Source organism: Cinclus cinclus, chromosome 3, assembly GCF_963662255.1.
Source record: "Cinclus cinclus chromosome 3, bCinCin1.1, whole genome shotgun sequence".
Classification (NCBI taxonomy): Eukaryota; Metazoa; Chordata; class Aves; order Passeriformes; family Cinclidae; genus Cinclus; species Cinclus cinclus.
Window position 1 is genome coordinate 96,383,090 of NC_085048.1, and position 16,273 is coordinate 96,399,362.

A 16,273-nucleotide genomic window follows, 5' to 3' on the forward strand; every position below is an offset into this window, starting at 1 on the left:
AATTTTATTCCTCATCTTCACCACTTGGGAAATAAAGGGTTGGTGGGCTTAGCCTGGTGCTGGCAGCTGAGTCCTGCTCCAGTAGTGCTGGCTGCCCATTCCTGTTTGGTATCACTGAAGCGGGGCAGGAGTGAGGGATAAGTCATAGTGAGCCTGCTGGAGCTCAGCTGTCACACGTGAAATAGCAGAGCCCCTGCCAAATGCCCTGTGGAGGGGAAAATGATCTTGTCCTGGTGTACCAGGATCCTGGTGTCTTTTAGCAGCCTGGATTCATATTTTAGAATAATAAGGCTTTTGCTGCTTTTTGTTCCCTGCCATCTTGAAGAAGTGGAAATTATGCAGAAGGGGACACAATGTGATGGCTTCTCTGCAAAAAGTAGTCTTGGGTTGCTTAGCCTGGGATGGTGGAGTGGGCTGTTGCTGCAGATCTGAAAAGTCATTAATGGCCGACAGTCAATGGACAGGAAATAGCTGCCATCTCTTCCTGGACAAAATGTGGGATCGACAAAGAAAGCTGGCAGGCTTCAGTGTGCTGGGTTGCAAGCTGCTTGTGTAGCCCCATACAACTGCATTTTCTGGGTGATGAAAGCATGTCTGGGTTCAGCAGTGACTGGTCGAGATGCATGGAAAAAGGGTCTCAACAGGTATTAAATAAGATCTTCCTTTTCCCTTGCTCTTCTGAACACCACCTTCCTCAGCTCAGGAGTTTTAGAGCTGGGGAGTTCAGCTGTGTCCAGCTGAGGCCCCTGCTGGTGCAAGCAGCTGGGCAGATGTTTCTGATGCCTGTCTAGGACAGGAAGGAGGCTGCATCCCTGCTGGGGCCGCTATGCATCCTGCTCAGGAGCTTAAAGCAGTGTTTCCTGGGGCCAGAGCACAGCACAGACCATTAGTCTTGCTGAGTACATCTATGATTGTGCTTAGTGCTGCCTTCCTATCTCTCCTGGCTGAACCGTAGAGTACTTTGCAATGATTAATTCAGCATGAGACTCTTAAGTGAGCATTATTGCCCCGTGTTAAAGCAGATATAAAGGTCGCTGGCAGACCAGGAGCAGAAACTCTCTGCCATACAGATGTTCACCAGCCTGGCTGTCTCTAACCACCAGTATGTCCCACTGGCCTTCTTTTGTCTCAGTGCTTTTTAGGTCCATTTTGTTGCCCTTGAGATGTTATTCGTTTTGCTCCAAAAAAGGGGGGATGAATTCATATGCTGAGCTGTACCCAGTAGTTCAGGATTAGAACTCTCTTTGGCTGCATAGATGAAAAGTCTTGGCTTGTGTAACCAGTTATTTCTGGTGCATCTCTCCAGGCATCTGCCTTGATGTGGGCAGCAGCAGCAGCAGCATATGCTGCCGGCTGCGGAGGGACCAGTCCTGTCACCATCTGTGTGCAGGCTTGCTGGGGCAGTGGCAAGCATTGCTGCTGGGACTCTGTGTCCCTTCCTTTCCCAGGGTTGTGCATGAGCCAGGGACAGATCATCCAGCTCAGAGCTGGGATCCTGTGGTGCTGTGTCCAGAGCTCTTCGCATCTCATGAGAGTTTTTTCTCCTTTGGGTTCTATCGAGGTTATAAAGATTATGAAAGCTCTCAGATGGAGCTTGTGCTCTGAAGGTGCCTTTACAACAGTAAATCAAATATAAAAGCAGTCGGGTGGGTTTCTTTTACAGCTGTCAGGACCAGTGCTGGTTGAGATGCTTTAAACACAGCTGGTAGAACCTCTACACCGGCTGCTGAGTTTTTGGGGAAGACCATGGAGTAGCATGACTGTTGCTTGGCACATCTTTCTCTATCTACATGGTTTCTGCACTTCCCTGAGGTGGTGTGGCTTTTGCTTGCTCCAGCATGTCTCTCAAAGCCTGAGTGTACCCCAATGCATCTTCTCCCTTACGTTTGAAGACACACTGTGTCTGGTGCCAAGGGTTGGGATAGCGAGGGGAGATGGAGACAGGCCTGGAGCTGGAAGAGAAGAGCTGCTGGAGTGTGTAGGAAAGGGTAAAGATGGAAAAAGATCTATGAGAAAAGACAAGCCCAGTGGGTGCCTAAGAGAAGCAGCATCACAAATTTGGGGCTTGACTTTTGCTTTCAGGACCATCCAGACAACAGAGGGTTGTGTTTCATCTCTGGTTACACAGGCCCAGCAGGGGTGGTGTGAGACACTTCCCTCCAGCGGCATGAGCCTCCTTTGCAGTTTCTACTCTCCTGCTTTCCAGCAGGAAGCCCAGCTGGAGACATGGCTCCTCAGCAAGGAGATTCTCTTCCCCTGTAGCTGTGGCCCATCACGCACTGTATATCCAAACCTGTGGGCTGCCTTAGCCTGGTCTCAGCCATATCCCTCCTTGCCTTGCCTGCCTGGCCAGAGTTTGACAGCATCTTGTTACCCTCCAGCTGGAAAGACTGGCTCCTCATTTCCTTGCAACTACTGCCAGCAGCAAACACGACCTCATTTGTATTATCCCATGTCTGATCCCACCTAATCCTTAATGCAGCTCTGCATGCAAGGGTTGTGTGTTGCTGCTGGAGCAAGAGGGATCAAAGGCATGTGAGTTGGGATGTGGCCCATATCTGCGATGGGGATACCTAAATGTGGGTCCAACCTCTGCTCTCCACTACTTGTGTCACATGGGGGACTTCCCTCTCCTCCCACAGCTTTCTGAGGGCAGAGAGCTTTGCCCTCAGCAGATACTGCAGAGCTCCTGGTGAAGCTGATGTTTCCACCCAGCATGAGATGCTCTCTGTGGAAGCAAGCGTGGGGGCTGTTCCAGAGCTGACTCTTTGGGTTCGGAGGTCCTGGAGGTGTTGCTATCAACTTGTTTCTGGTAGTTGGGTGGACAAGCCTTGTGTGGTGACATCTCTGTGCTGCCTAGACCAGTAAGTGGAACATGTGCTGTCTTGCCACCCAGCCATGCTGCAAGAAGCTGTACTGTGCCCACAACCATTTCCACTGCCCAAGCCTGATGCTGCCAAAGCATGAAGACCCAAGAGACTTAGGGCAGCTTATTTCTGCCTCGATTTGAGCTTTGCTGCTGGCTTGTATTGTGATTGCTCTGCTTGCCCACATCCATCTTGTGACAAAATGTCATCTACATGACTGCCCTGGTGTCTGCATGGAAGGGGATAGAGGTTTGAGACACTGAGATCTGTGGTAGGGCTTGCTGCCTCCACAGTGTGTAGAATTGTGGAGCTTAACGGGTGCATGCCATGAGCCATACTGCCTGGGTGGAGGAAATCTCTTCCTGCATCAGATGAGGGGACTAGTCCAAGCCCAAGGAGCTGCCCACCAAGACTTTGTTTTTGTGACTATGGACTACAAAAAAGCTCTTTTTCTTATTGCAGTGAAACTCATGTTTGTGTGTGAGAGAGAATCAGTGCCAAATGCAGATTTTTTTATTTCTTTTTATGATAATAACAGCAAAGCTCCATGCTGGTTCCTGGTTTCCATCCAGGTCCCCATGCTCTTGGATGTTGAGTTTGCTGCATCAGGATACTTAGCATGGGTTTGGTTTTTATGATGTCCATGCTGCATCTTCTGTGCCCAGACATGTATCTGCTTAGGGTTTTCCCATGCAAGCAGCAGGGCTTTGCTGCTGGCGGATGGCCAGAGCCTGGAGATCTGCCTGTCCAGGCCACACCAGTCATGTCCTGCTTCTGTTTTTCTCCCTCCTCAGCCAAGTCTGCATCAACCCAAGGCTCCCGCAGCACATTGGGTTCATGGTTGGCTGGGACCCACAGTCCTTCCTCAGCAGGCTTGTTTTGTTTTTTTTTTTTAAACTTGCCATACCTTGCCAGGGTGCATTTCTCACTAGGCAGCACTGATTTTTTTATTTCTATTACTGAGCTGAGATAGAGTAAGGCTGGGCTGACACATATGCTCTAAATTATGCTGCTGTATCTCTGGCACTGTCAGTCATGGTGTGCCCAGGCCCAGGATCTTGCAGACACTCCAGCAGCAGCTACCTAAGGATCAAAGGTATCAGATCCATTCTTTCTGTCACAAATGTTTTATATCTAGCTTCTTCTTGAGGGGAATTGTGGGAGAAGATGGGCTAGTAGATCTGAAGAGTACACACACCCTGGAGCACCGTTGCTGTGACCTGAGCTCATCTCTGTGTGCCTGTGTGTTGAGGACCAGCTCTGGGCTACAGAAACACCTTCCTCTGCAAAATGTGTGTGTTGAGATGAGGGCATGGGTCACCAGTGTTTTCTGACAGGGGGATGATGTCTGACAGGTGGGCACTGGCAGGTCCTGAGCTCCAGCTGAGCCCTGAGAGTTTGCCACATAGGTCAGTACCCCACAGCCTCTTGCTGCCCCTGCATTCTGTATCTTCCTACATCATGTGAGTTAGGGCAGCTCCCATGTTTCCTGGTGATGCTTTTAAATCTATTTGAAAAGTCGTGCTGTAACCAGGAATTTATCCACTGCTACCATGATAACTGCTTGGTATGGTTTGGGCTGGGCTGGGCTGGGCTGGGCTGGAGCACATCACTGCAAACAGTGGGCATATGGCAGGAAGGCTCTCTATGAGGACTCAGGGTATTGTGGTTAAGTCACCAAGAAGGGTTTTCCTCTGCTCTTCCCACTCTGCTGAGGGTGAGAGGCAAGAAAAGGATGGAAAAAAGCCCTTGTACTGGAGCTGCTCAGCACAGGCAATGTTTCTGCCCAGTGGGAGCCTTGTGATTTAATTATAGGAGCAGGGAAGCTGAGGCATGGCTGGAGGGAGTCCAGGGCTTTTCCGCAACTGGAAATTGAGTGCAGAAGTGGGGAGTTTGGTCTGACAGCAATTCTTGTCCTTGCTGAGCTACTTCCTTGGAGCAGGTTGTGCCTTGGTTCTGTCTTGGTCCATCTCTGCTCCCTAAAGCAGTTAGCTGTCAGAGGGAGGGGGAAGGGCAAAGCTGGTGGCTTCTTAAAGGCAGCTAAAGCCATGCATGTAACTGTCCTGTGTATTTGCAATTATTGTATTTTCCTTTAATACCTATTTTTATAATATATATGTTTATTTATAACCTTTCCCTCCTTTGGAGACACTTCACATTCATATGATGCTGTTACTGTCACCCCTGGTTGCTGCCTGGCTTGGAGGGGTGGCTGCTCAGGGAAGGATAGTAGCATTAGTTTCCAGAGCTGTGTAAAGATCCTCATAGAAGCAATTACCAGATGGATTACCCCTGGCTTTGCTGCTGTGAAAAGGCCATGTTGGGTTGAGGATGCTGACTATATTAACAGCACGATCCCTTGCTTCTTGGGAGGAGTGGTTGGGATTAACCGCCTGATTTTTAAAGGGCTGGGTTCAAAGAAGGACATTCAGAGCAGGGTTCTGGCTGGCTGGCTTCTTTAGTCTTCCCTCCCTGTTCCCTTTTCCCTTTCTTTTCCCCTGATGTGCTCTGTCCTGGGCTGTCCTCTGTCATGTGGGAACCACAGCACCAGGGGGAAGAGGAAGACCTTCCCTGACCTCTGAGATGCTCAAGCTCTGTGGTTTGGTAGGACTTTTGGCTGTTATGCAGGAGGAGGAGCAAAGCTCAGCTGGAGACTGAGTACAGCTATGGACTCCTAAGTACTAAATCATCTGCTGCTCCTGCTGAAGCCTGGGTAGGCTGGTTCGACCTTCATGGCTGGGAAGCAGCTCATGTCTGTCCTGAAAGGAAAACAAAACACTGTCTATCCATGTAGAAATTCCCTTTTGGCTCTGCACTATTCTCAATATGTTTGACCTCTGGTGATCCTTGAAATGTGCTTAACCTGGCTGGTGTGGGGACACACATGGGATGTTGCCTTAATTTCTTTCCCAGTTAGTTGTCTTTGTAATTGCTGATGACCTTTGGGGAGCAGCTCTTGCACTCACCCACACAGTGGCCCTGCAGCCAGTAGAGGATGGCACTGAGTGGTGACAGCGGACTGGCGAGGGGCTGCCTGCGGTGCACCAGTTAACGTGGCACCATGGCCCCAGAGATGCTCTTTGGCATCTCCTGGCACCCTGGTGAGTCCAGAGAGGGTTGCTGAGGGGATTCCCTCTGGCAGGGGCAAAGGCATTTTTGGGAATTAGCAGGTGGAGAATGATGGTGGGTGTCGCACTGCTGATGGGAGTGACAGTGGGAGTACTGGTGGGGGTGTGCTCCCATCAGCCCAGAGGAGTTGGCTTGGGAATTGATTCTCAACTCGTTGAGCTGCTGCCAGTCCAGTTGTTTTCCACTTATTTTGGTTTTGTTTTTTTTTTAAATAAAAATCTCAGTGGAAGCAGAGACTCTTAAAACGTGTTTTGTCTGATTTGCCATCCAGAATTACTATTTGTAAACCAGTTAGAAGCGTTTGCAGGTGCCAGTGGACTTGGACTGGCATCACTCATCCTTTTCTTGGGGCTGTGGGAAAACCCAGAAGACCATTTTTTTGATGGAAACTTGGGGAGACTTATGTAGCACAAGCAGCTGAACTGAGAAGTCCTGCAGCATCCCAGGAGAGCTGTGGGCAGGGGAAGGAAGAAATGACCAAAATTCCTCTCCATCCTTCTGCTTGACTCCCAGTACAGATAGATCTGGGTCTTCTATTTTGTCCAGTCAGCAGCTTGGTTTGTGCTGACCTCCTAAATATTCAGCTCATTATACACTGTAATGTATAAATAAAACAGAAGCAGGCAGCAGTACTCTCCAGGAGGATATAATCGGCTTCCTTTCCTTTTTAATTATACAGGATTTGTCTCCATGTGTCAGGCTATCCTATGGGATAATTTATATAATCTATAATTTCAAAGAGTTAAGATCTGTGCTCTTTGTGTAGAGAGACTCTTATGTACACATCTGATTTTGGGGGTCCATGATGAAATAGCATCTTTCTAGGTGGAAACATAAGGAATTTTGTTGCTGGATGTTATTTCTAGAGGTCAGTGGCCCAAATCCTGCATTCTTTTCCATGATCACAGAGAGGCAGGAGGGTCTTCACTATGCTGGAGATGGTGAGGGTCACCATGGGAATTCCTGGGATCTGTCTGGGGCATGTGAAGCTGGCTGCTAGCACGCATTGCCTGTCCCTCTGCAGAGGCAGGATGGTGGCCTGGTGCTACAGCCAGTGGATAGGAGCATTGATACATATGGAGCTGTGGCTCTGCCTGCCTGTGGGAGATGTGGGTATATTTTAACCTGGCACTGCTGTCCAGTGCAGCAGTTGCTTGCTGATAAGTGTGATGTGAACTCTGAGCTGACTTGTTCTCTCCTAAGGGAAGCCCTTGAAACAAAATTTGGCTTTTCATCAAAGCAATGAATCTGTCATCTTTCCCTCTGTGCAGCTCAGAGTCCCCTGCTCTTGATTTGCGAATAAATTCCCCATTTTGGTGTCTGCACTGGCCATCCATTTTAAAATTAAAGCTTTGGTGCCCTTACTGGAAAAAGCATCAGTAATTCTCCAGTGGCTTTTCATGCTGTTATATTTGGCTGTAGACTTCAGCAGATTTAAGCCTCTTGAGGGTGTTTCAGACCATGTATATTGTTTACCACAGATACAGACAAGAAGATACACAAATTGCTGGTTCTGTCTGTGATTGACTTAATGGTGGCCCAGATTCCTTAGCCCTGGGTCAGCTGCTTGCATTGACTCCGTGACCAACAACCTGAGCTGATGCCAGCTGAGTGTATGGACGATAAGAGGAAGATGCTGAAGAGCCTTCTCCAAGGCCTCGAGGGGGATGTTTCCATCCAAGCTGAAGTTGCAGCTTTACCTTGTGAGGGTCAAGTCTTCTTCCAGTTCCTGAAGGTCACATCTTCTTGCATGGCCCCTTTCCAGCCTTTGTCACTCCTGTTGCCTGAAGTAGTAGGTGCCTTGATGGCATAAATGTGCGTGTACATCACAGGAGAGATCCAGGCTCTGCCCACACAGGAGCAGATGCTGGAGGGGTGGTGAGCAGCAAGGGCAGAAAAGGTGGGGACAGTGTGGTCTTGGCCTCAGGGCCAAGTGAGAAAGTGGGACACTGAAAGGTCCTCAGGGACTTGTGCTCCCTGCCGAGCCAGCAGAGGAGGAGATGCTCCATCCTTTGAAGATGAAGCAGGATGCCTGTGGATGTGCATGAGCAGAAAAGGGTCAGTGGCAATGAGGAGCTTTATAGTGAATGCTCAAAGCTTCTCCAGGGACCCCAACTGCAGGGGAGGCTTTCCTTTGCTTTAATTAGGTATCTGTATTAATATTTTATTTGATTTTTTCTATTGTTTTGTTCTTTCTTCCCCCACAGTGGGGTCAGAACAGACTCCAGTGTGAAGCTTTTCCTTGAGAGACAAAAAAAAATCACCTCCAAGCAGGGGGAGTTGCTGGTCCTCCTTGGAGCAGGTTGGGATCCTGGATCTGCTATGTGTTCCCTTGGGCTTCCAGAGGAGCTGCCACCAAGGTGCTCATGCATGTTGTGCCCAGGTACCAGTGCAGGAGGAAGAGGAGTTTCACAGCCCTCAAATAAATGAACTGGAGCTAAAATCTCCATGAGTGAGAAAACTAATTAGGGCAGATCATGGTCAGGGCCCAGAGCTACCTCCATTCCCAGTATGTGGTGTCAGCACAAAGCAGGGGCACTGAGTCAGTGAAGCACTTAAGCAAGTACTTAACTTTAAGCATTTTAACAGGGGTTTCTGTCCTTCCTACAAATGCCTGGAGTCACTTAAGTTTGTATTTATGGCTTAGGAATTGTGCAGTTTGGGGAAGGGGAGTAAGAGGAAGGATGTGTCTTCCAGGGTTAGTATGGTTTTGGTGCTGAATGGTACCTGATGTGATTCAAGAGTGGAGGAGGATGTGATGCAGGAGGAGCACAAGGCCTGTTTTCCAAAGACCCACTTTCCTGGGTCTGCAAAGCCTGCTTTTGGCACCACCACATCGATGGGGCAAAAACTGGCCACAGTGCTGCCTGTCTCCCCCTTATATCCTGGGGCTGAGGCCATCGGGATGCACAGCACTGCTTGCTCAGGGCTAAGCCGAGGCACTGGGCTCTGGGCCTGAGAAAACTACACCAAAACTTGACTGAAGGATGTCGTACCTCAGTGCTCCATCTGGGTTATTCAAGGATGAGGATGGAGGCAGTCTGACACTGTCCCACTTCTTTCCCCTCTGGTGCTGCTGACCCTCTTAAGTGCATGTGCTGGCACCAGGGGACGAGGAAGGATGAGCCCTATCCTGTTTGAAGTATTATAATCCTTTCAGATGGCATTAGCGCCTGGGCCAGCAGCAGCTCTATAATTGAACCTCCTGTTTGCAGGGGCCCCGCGCTTCAGTGAGACTTCTAAATCTCATTTGTATAATGCCTGGTTGCAATTCCTGCTGAAAGATTGCCCTCTGCCTCCAGTGCCCCCGAGCCTGCTGAGCACAAAGATGTCCTCGCTGGCAGAGGAGTGGCAGAGTGTGGCCGGGCAGCAGTGTGCTGCGTGGCATCTGAGTTGCCTGAGCTTTCGTGTCTTTATTGGAGATTTTGATAGGCTGATGTGATTTATAATTCTCCCCCCCCCCCCCCCCCCCGTTTTTTAATGCCTGAGTCCTAGGGAATGGGCTCAGTGGCAAGTGCTCAGTGAGATATTACGTAGGGATGAGATTTTCCAGGGAAAACTGGGTTTGAGGGGAATCGAGGTAGAGGCACATTGGCTGCTGCTGCCAGCAGACTCTTTTGGAGTCATCTTTGCACCTGCACAGGCAAAACCCTTTTTCTGGCCAAATGGGTTCCCTGGAGAACCCTGTCAGCTCTGCCAGCCCCACCAGCCCCCTGGGCTGGCTTGGGTTTGCTGCCTCCTGAAAGGATGCTCATGGCACTGGTCTGATTCACCCTGGTCCGAAGGCAGAACTCAGCAGCCCCAAAAGGAAAACGGCTTTTATTTTAGCAAAGGCTTACGTTCTCTGTGTTAAAGCAGTGCCACAAAAGAGCCCTTTGGCTCTCACTGCCCACTCCTTGTCTTGCTGGGCAGCTGGAGGCTGGCCCTGGGGACCTGTGTGACCTGCCCATCCCCAGTCACTGCTGGCTCTTCTTGGGAGGCTTTTCACCTGACGTGCCCTTTCCGTGCTGGGCTGCCTCTGGGTGGCCAAAGTGCTGCCACAGCTGGCCATTCCCTGCCCAGTGTCCAGCCTGGCCTGGCCTCCCTGCCGTGCCGGGAGGGGTGCCGGGGGCTGCCTGCTGGGGGACGCCGTGAGCCAGCAGCAGCAGCTGGCTGGGCTGCTTGTTCCTCCTTCCTGCTCCAGCGATCCCTGCTGTACTGTAATCACACAATTATTATGCCGTTAAAATGTCATATTCGCAGAAATCCACATAAACAAGGCATTAGCAGTTGCCAGAAAATTGTAGTTTTACTGCTAATGACCCATTTTCCCCCTGCAGCACCACTCCTTTTTTTTCTTACATATTATTTTTTCCCTTCTTTGTTTCTTTGTTATTTTTTTGGTTTTGTTTTGTTCCTGAGCTGTGATTTAAGAGGCAGATGACGAATTACATCTTTGCACTGAGAGGCTTTTAATCTTTAATGTACAGTTACAGTGAAAAGCTGCCTCTCTGCTTGCTCTGGGCTGTGTGCCCTAAGCCAATGAGGGTGATGAGTGGTTTTGGAGGAAGTGCCTTTAATGGGTCATTTTTTGGGGGGTGCTTTACTGAATTGGCAGAGAAAGCTCTTGGTGAGCCCTGCTCTTGGCTGGGTGCTGGTGTGAGATAGAAGCTTCTTTCCACAGGAAGTTTTGTCCCTATCTTTTTGTGGATGTCCCTCTTGCTGACCACCCCTGGAGACCCGCCAGTGTGGTGTTGGGAGAGGCAGCACTTGTTTGCCAAGAGCAGACAGCCACCCCTTGGATACATTTTTCTTCCCTTTCCTTCAGGCTCATTGAGTCTCTCGAACTCTTTTAAGCATTGACCGTGTTTCCTATAATTAATACCAGTCATTAAACTGCAGTGTTGAAAGAGAAATTACCTAATTCCAAGAAAAAAAATGAAAATTTATTACTAGTACGTGTGAGAAAATGAATAGAAATCTTGGAGAGATGAACCCTGTAGAAGATAAATAGAAAGGCAAGTGGAGTATTGACTTGATCCTTTTCTAGTGCAGGGTTAATTTGGCCTCTAAAGTGAGTTAGATCATAATAAATTAAATTTAGATTTCTGCACATCAGTTAAATAACTCCCAAGACAGAATTCTTGTGTGAGGAAGAGGTGATAATACATTGTGGAAATATTATAATGGAGACCATATCTGGTAACCTGCAACCGATGTGCTGTCCCTGGCTGAGCAAAGGGGATTTCTCTTGATGCTTTTGCTCTCATTCTCTGTCTTGGATCAGGTGCAGGTGAGGAACAGGCGAGTCCCTGTGTGCAGGTTGGTGAGGTCTTCTGTCTCCTGCTGCTTGCACAGCTGGGAGCTGTTCATGCTTTCCTCTTCTGCTTTGAGCAGGCATGTTTTGCAGAGGTCAGTGTGCACCTGTGTGCACCTGTGTCTGAGCTGAGCATTCTGCTTCAATTTCAGTTACTCCTTTAGGGAGGCCTGGGATGGAAAGAACTCCCAGAAGATTTGGACAGGTGATGTAGATCAAAAGCAAATTACCAACCCCCAGTATCTACATCTGGCTGAGAAAGTGTACCCAATCCCTGGTCTTGTTTTGTGGCCAGGTAGGGATTAAAATAACTCTTTAATGTCTGCCATCTAGTTACTGTTGATCTCAGGTGTGTATTTAATTACACAATGTTTAGTATGCCTCCCACTGATAGTTTTCCTCAGCTGAAAAAGGAGAACCTGGGTGAATCAAGGTGGGCTGGTGTCTTTCAGGTGGAGATTGCACAGGAGTATTAATTAGTTGCTGCAGAGTGAACCAGGAATGCAACCCTGGAATGCAAGGTATATCCAGAGCAGGATGAGAGCTGAATACTGTGGGGTAAGACACCGGTATTTGCCCATGTATCCATTTACTGCTGGGACCCCATCCCTGATAACAGGACATTAGTGGAGTTAGATGGATGCTGGGAAAATGCCATCCCAGACCCTGGCAGACCCTGCCATGTGCCAAACCCTGCTTCTGCTCCTTGGCCAGAGCATTGCTGCCCTTGCAGCAGGTGCAGAAGCCCCAGTTTTCTTGGGAGAATCCACCAGCCTTCCCACCTGAGCCGTCAGATAGATCTTTGCCCAGCTGCACCCTTCTAGCTGATCCAAGGCTATTGAGTGTAACTGACATCGCAAAAACCAAAACAACATAGACACACACACACATCTTACAGCCTTAAGTGCTGTGTGGCCACTTTTGAAAGCCATTTCTCTTCTTACTAAGTTTGATAAAACCAACTTTTATTTTTCTTCGCAGCATTAAAATTTAGGGACTGCAGCTCCAGTGGTTGTTTCAGCAGCACCAGGCCTCCTGGGGTCATCGTGAAATCTTATAAACATCAGGCTGTCGGTAGCTCTGAGATGCAATCACCTCACTTTTCCCTGATCTTTTACTGCAGTGCTAAATCATGTTTTGCAAGATGCCTTAGAAAAAAAACAACATAAACAACATTTATCACCCTGTGCACATCGGCCCTCCTGAAAGTCCGCGGCTGGGTTATGTGCGTCCTCGTAAAACTCCTGCCGGGACCTTACTGGTTTCATAACTTTCTCCCAGCCTTGAATAACTTCATTCCAGTCCTCAGTAACTTCCTCTCAGTATGGCTGGTGATTCAGGGGTTCCTTCTGATTGTCTTGCACTGGGGTAGGTGCTGGAGGAGGTCCTGAGAAGACCATGGGGTCACACCAGGGGAGGATGAACACAACCCTCTGTCTGAAAACCCTGCATCCCTGAAATTTTTTTGGCTCTTTGGGAGTGCTTGTGTCGCTGTAAACCGGACCGATGTGGGGGCATCCTGTGGGTGGAGGTGCCTGGCTTGCTCCTGTGGTGGTTCACTTGCAGGAGCCAGTGCTCCCTCCTCCTCCTCCTGTGACTACAAAAAATGCACTGCCAGATGCGAGTAAAATCAATTATGGGATAAAAATCGCCCTTTTCAAAAGCTTCATTTTGTGCTATTAGCAGGCAAAATTGGCTTTGAGATGGTGTGAACCGAGGAGGGGGGAAAAAAAAGAAAAGTAGAAGAAAAGATCAATTATTGGATAAGATCACAATTTTCTTTAGGGCTGAGATGTCTGTAAATGTTTGCATCTCTCAGTGTTACAGGTAGGCTGAGATCAAAGAGGTTGTGCTGCTGTAGCGATGAGATCTTATCGGTGCTGTTTTGTGCTGGCTGCCTCCGACACTGCCAAAGGATGCTTAAACCCCCGACAGCTTCTGCTGCTCAGGGATGCTTAAACCCTGACAGCACCGAGCTACCAAGAAATGCTTAAACCCCCGAAGGCTGTTGAAGCTGCTGGGTAACCCTGAAATGCAGCTCTTCCATCCTTCTGGAGTGTGGGGGGACCACACAGGCATGCTCCCTGCTCTTCTACCTGTGGTAGGGCTGAAGTTGTCAGTGGGAGACATGTGGTAGCAAAGATGGACTGAAATTGGGCTGGGAGCATGATGGCCCCCTTCTTCCAGAAGGAAGGGAAGGAGCTGTTGCTGGAGCTGGGGCTAGGATGTGGCTGTGGGAATGCGGGATTACTCCTTTCCTACCTGAAAGGTTATGGGGGCAGTGGGTCATCTGATGTAAAACACCTTTGTTTTTTGGCTGGAGAGAAATTAAAACCCTTACAAAACGTTTGAGATGGTTCAGATGGTTCCCCCTCAGAGAGGGGCGTCCACCAGAAGCCTGACTTTGGTTTCAAATCAGGCATTTTAATTCAAATTGGCAGGCTCTCTTTGACATACTGTTTCGGGACCTAAGGATGAAAAATCAACCCTAAAGACCTCATGGGACTCCTCATTAGCCTGCTCTTGCAATGCTTGCCTGAGTTGCAGGGCTGACCAACCTCCAGTGGGGCTTGGGAGGACCTCTGGAGCAGGGTCAGGCATCCTCTGGTCTCTCCTCTCTCTAACGGGGCTGACTTTGTGCGCGCAGGAATCGAACGCGGACTGGGACGACCTTTGGGATCAGTTTGAAGAGCGGAGGTACCTGAGTGCCCGGAGGTGGAAGGGCGGCGAGGACCCGTACCGGCTCCATGCCTTTAACCAGCGGGAGAGCGAGAGGATCCCCAGTGACCGCGCTGTCCGCGACACCCGCCATCACAGGTTCTGCCTCCCCCTGGCTCCTCCTGATCTTCCTCACCCAACTTCACGACATGGGGGCATAGTCCTGTTCCCCTTCAGGGCTGTGGATTTGGGCTGCCAGTGGGTGCTCTTGGGGTTGGGTCTGCCTGGGTTGTATTTCTGGGATTGAGTCTTTCCCTTTGCTTGATTTCTTGGCATGTCTGGAAGTCTTCAACCTGTAAATTGAAACTGTATAAATTATTCCAGGACCATAGGGAAAGAAAGGAAGGGCCTCTATTTTCCTGTCTGAAAAGTCATGGGTTTGCAAGAGCAAGTCTCAGTAATGGGCAAAGTCTTCACTGGTGCTGGGAACTCTTGCTCTTCAGATGATGCACTGAGGTGATGCAGGGGGGATAAAATAACTGTTGAGAGTTGAAATTGCTCTGCAGAGAGAGGAGTGGGGAGTAAGGGGTAATTGCTGAGTGAGGAGGAAGAGAGAAGGGTAGAAACTTGTTGGGTTACTAGCTGCTTCAACACCACTGAGCTCAGAAATGTCCTTTGGTGCCCAAAGGAGCTCTTGGGTAAGGTAGGGAGGATTGTAGCAACAGTGCCTTGTAGATGGAGCTGCACTCCCTTGTCAGTGTGAGAAGGCTGGGGTAGGAGTTTTGGTGCACCCTTGCTTGCTGAGGTCTCAGCTGCAGTCTCCCTCTGGTTGTCATTCAAACTCACTGGGGAAGAGCTGCCCTTCCTGCTGAAGGTCATTGGGGTTCATTGTAAGTTTGCTGGATGGGCTGATGCAAGGATGTCCTGATGTTGAACAGAAAGCTCCCGATTCTCCTCAAAACAGTTTTCCTCCTTGTCATCTGAGGACAGTGTGTATGCCTGGCCCCTGCTGTTGGTCACCAGTCCAGAGCCAGCAAGCTCTTTCCGTGCAGCTGTGCCTGGCATTACGTCCCAACTTGCTGGCAGCAGCTGTCCCTACTGCCTTGTCCTGGGAGCCCTTTTGGGTAAGTCCTGCTATGATGGGAGCTGTGTGCTGGGCCCAGCCATGTCACCATGGTGCCCCTGCTGCACCTTGCTCCCAGATCAGAGTGACTCTGCTCCTGGCATGACCCAACTCTGAATTTCCCCTATTCCAGTTCAAATGCAGCACTTAGGCTGAAATGCTGAAACAGCACCAGTTCCCCAGCCCAATAGCAAGCAATGTGCTTATTTATTTATTTAGCTTCTTTTTGTTGTAAGGACCAGATGCTCCTTTCTCCGGAGAGGAGCTGTCAGCCCTGACGGACGCCTGTTATAGCTGAGCAGAGAGCGAATGTGCTATTCCTGGAGAGAATGAATGCCAGGGATATTAACCATCTGCCCTATTAAAAGGGAAGATTGACTCAGTTGCCCCTTGCCTACCATCACCGTGCAGTGGCAGCCACCTTGTTCCTGGGCAGGCAGATGTGGCACTGAGTGCTCCTGTGAAAGAAAAGCTCTCATTAAGGAGGAAGTGAGGGCACAGCACGTGGGAGGGGCTGGGGATAATTTAATTTATTTCCAATTTCCTTAACCCGGTAATTGGATTCTGATTTATTGAATATGCCTGAAGAACGCTGTGGATGATGCACTATTAGCCAAGCATTAGAGCGGTCACAGAGGAAATGGAGCTGCTGGCAGATCTGGGGGAGGCAGGCGCTGATGGGGAGGATGGAGGAGGGAGAAGGATCTGGGATTGGTGGTTGAGGGAGAGATGAAAGTGCAGACCTGAGCCCTCTCTGGAAAAATAGTCCTTACTTACAGCACAGGTGTCCTAGGAGCTGCTGCAGGTGATGCTCAGGCCCTGCCATGCAACCTGGAAGCTGGTCTTGAATTGTGCAGCAGAAATGTATGGGAGAGCATGGATAAGCATGGCCTGCTCTTAAACTAGGGAGAAATTGCTGATGGCTGTGTAAGAACATGTAAAGGGAATCCAGCACGGGGTTGATGAGATGCCCTCCTGTGAAGGAGACAGCAGGATCGTGTGGACCAGGCTGTTGTGGGAAAAAGGACACCTGCATGCTCATGCTGCGTGTCCTACTGGAGGCTGTGTTTAGAGGCTTGGTTTCAATGGAAAACTGGGATTAAGCTGGTCAGAGCGAACCCAGAAAGCTGGACCTCAATTCTAATCCAGATGACTTTGGGGCAATTCAGGACCTCACACTAAGGGGTACCACTGTGCCAA

General features: G+C 49.5%; 1 protein-coding gene across 1 annotated transcript in view; it reads left to right on the top strand.

The window, feature by feature from the left end:
• The window catches only part of GALNT14 (polypeptide N-acetylgalactosaminyltransferase 14), an 89,776-nt gene that overhangs the window by 18,930 nt on the left and 54,573 nt on the right, over positions 1 to 16,273 (top strand). The window contains exon 2 of the mRNA XM_062489348.1: positions 13,940 to 14,109. Coding sequence (XP_062345332.1) covers positions 13,940 to 14,109 — 170 coding nt within the window. The remainder of the gene's footprint in view (positions 1 to 13,939; positions 14,110 to 16,273) is intronic.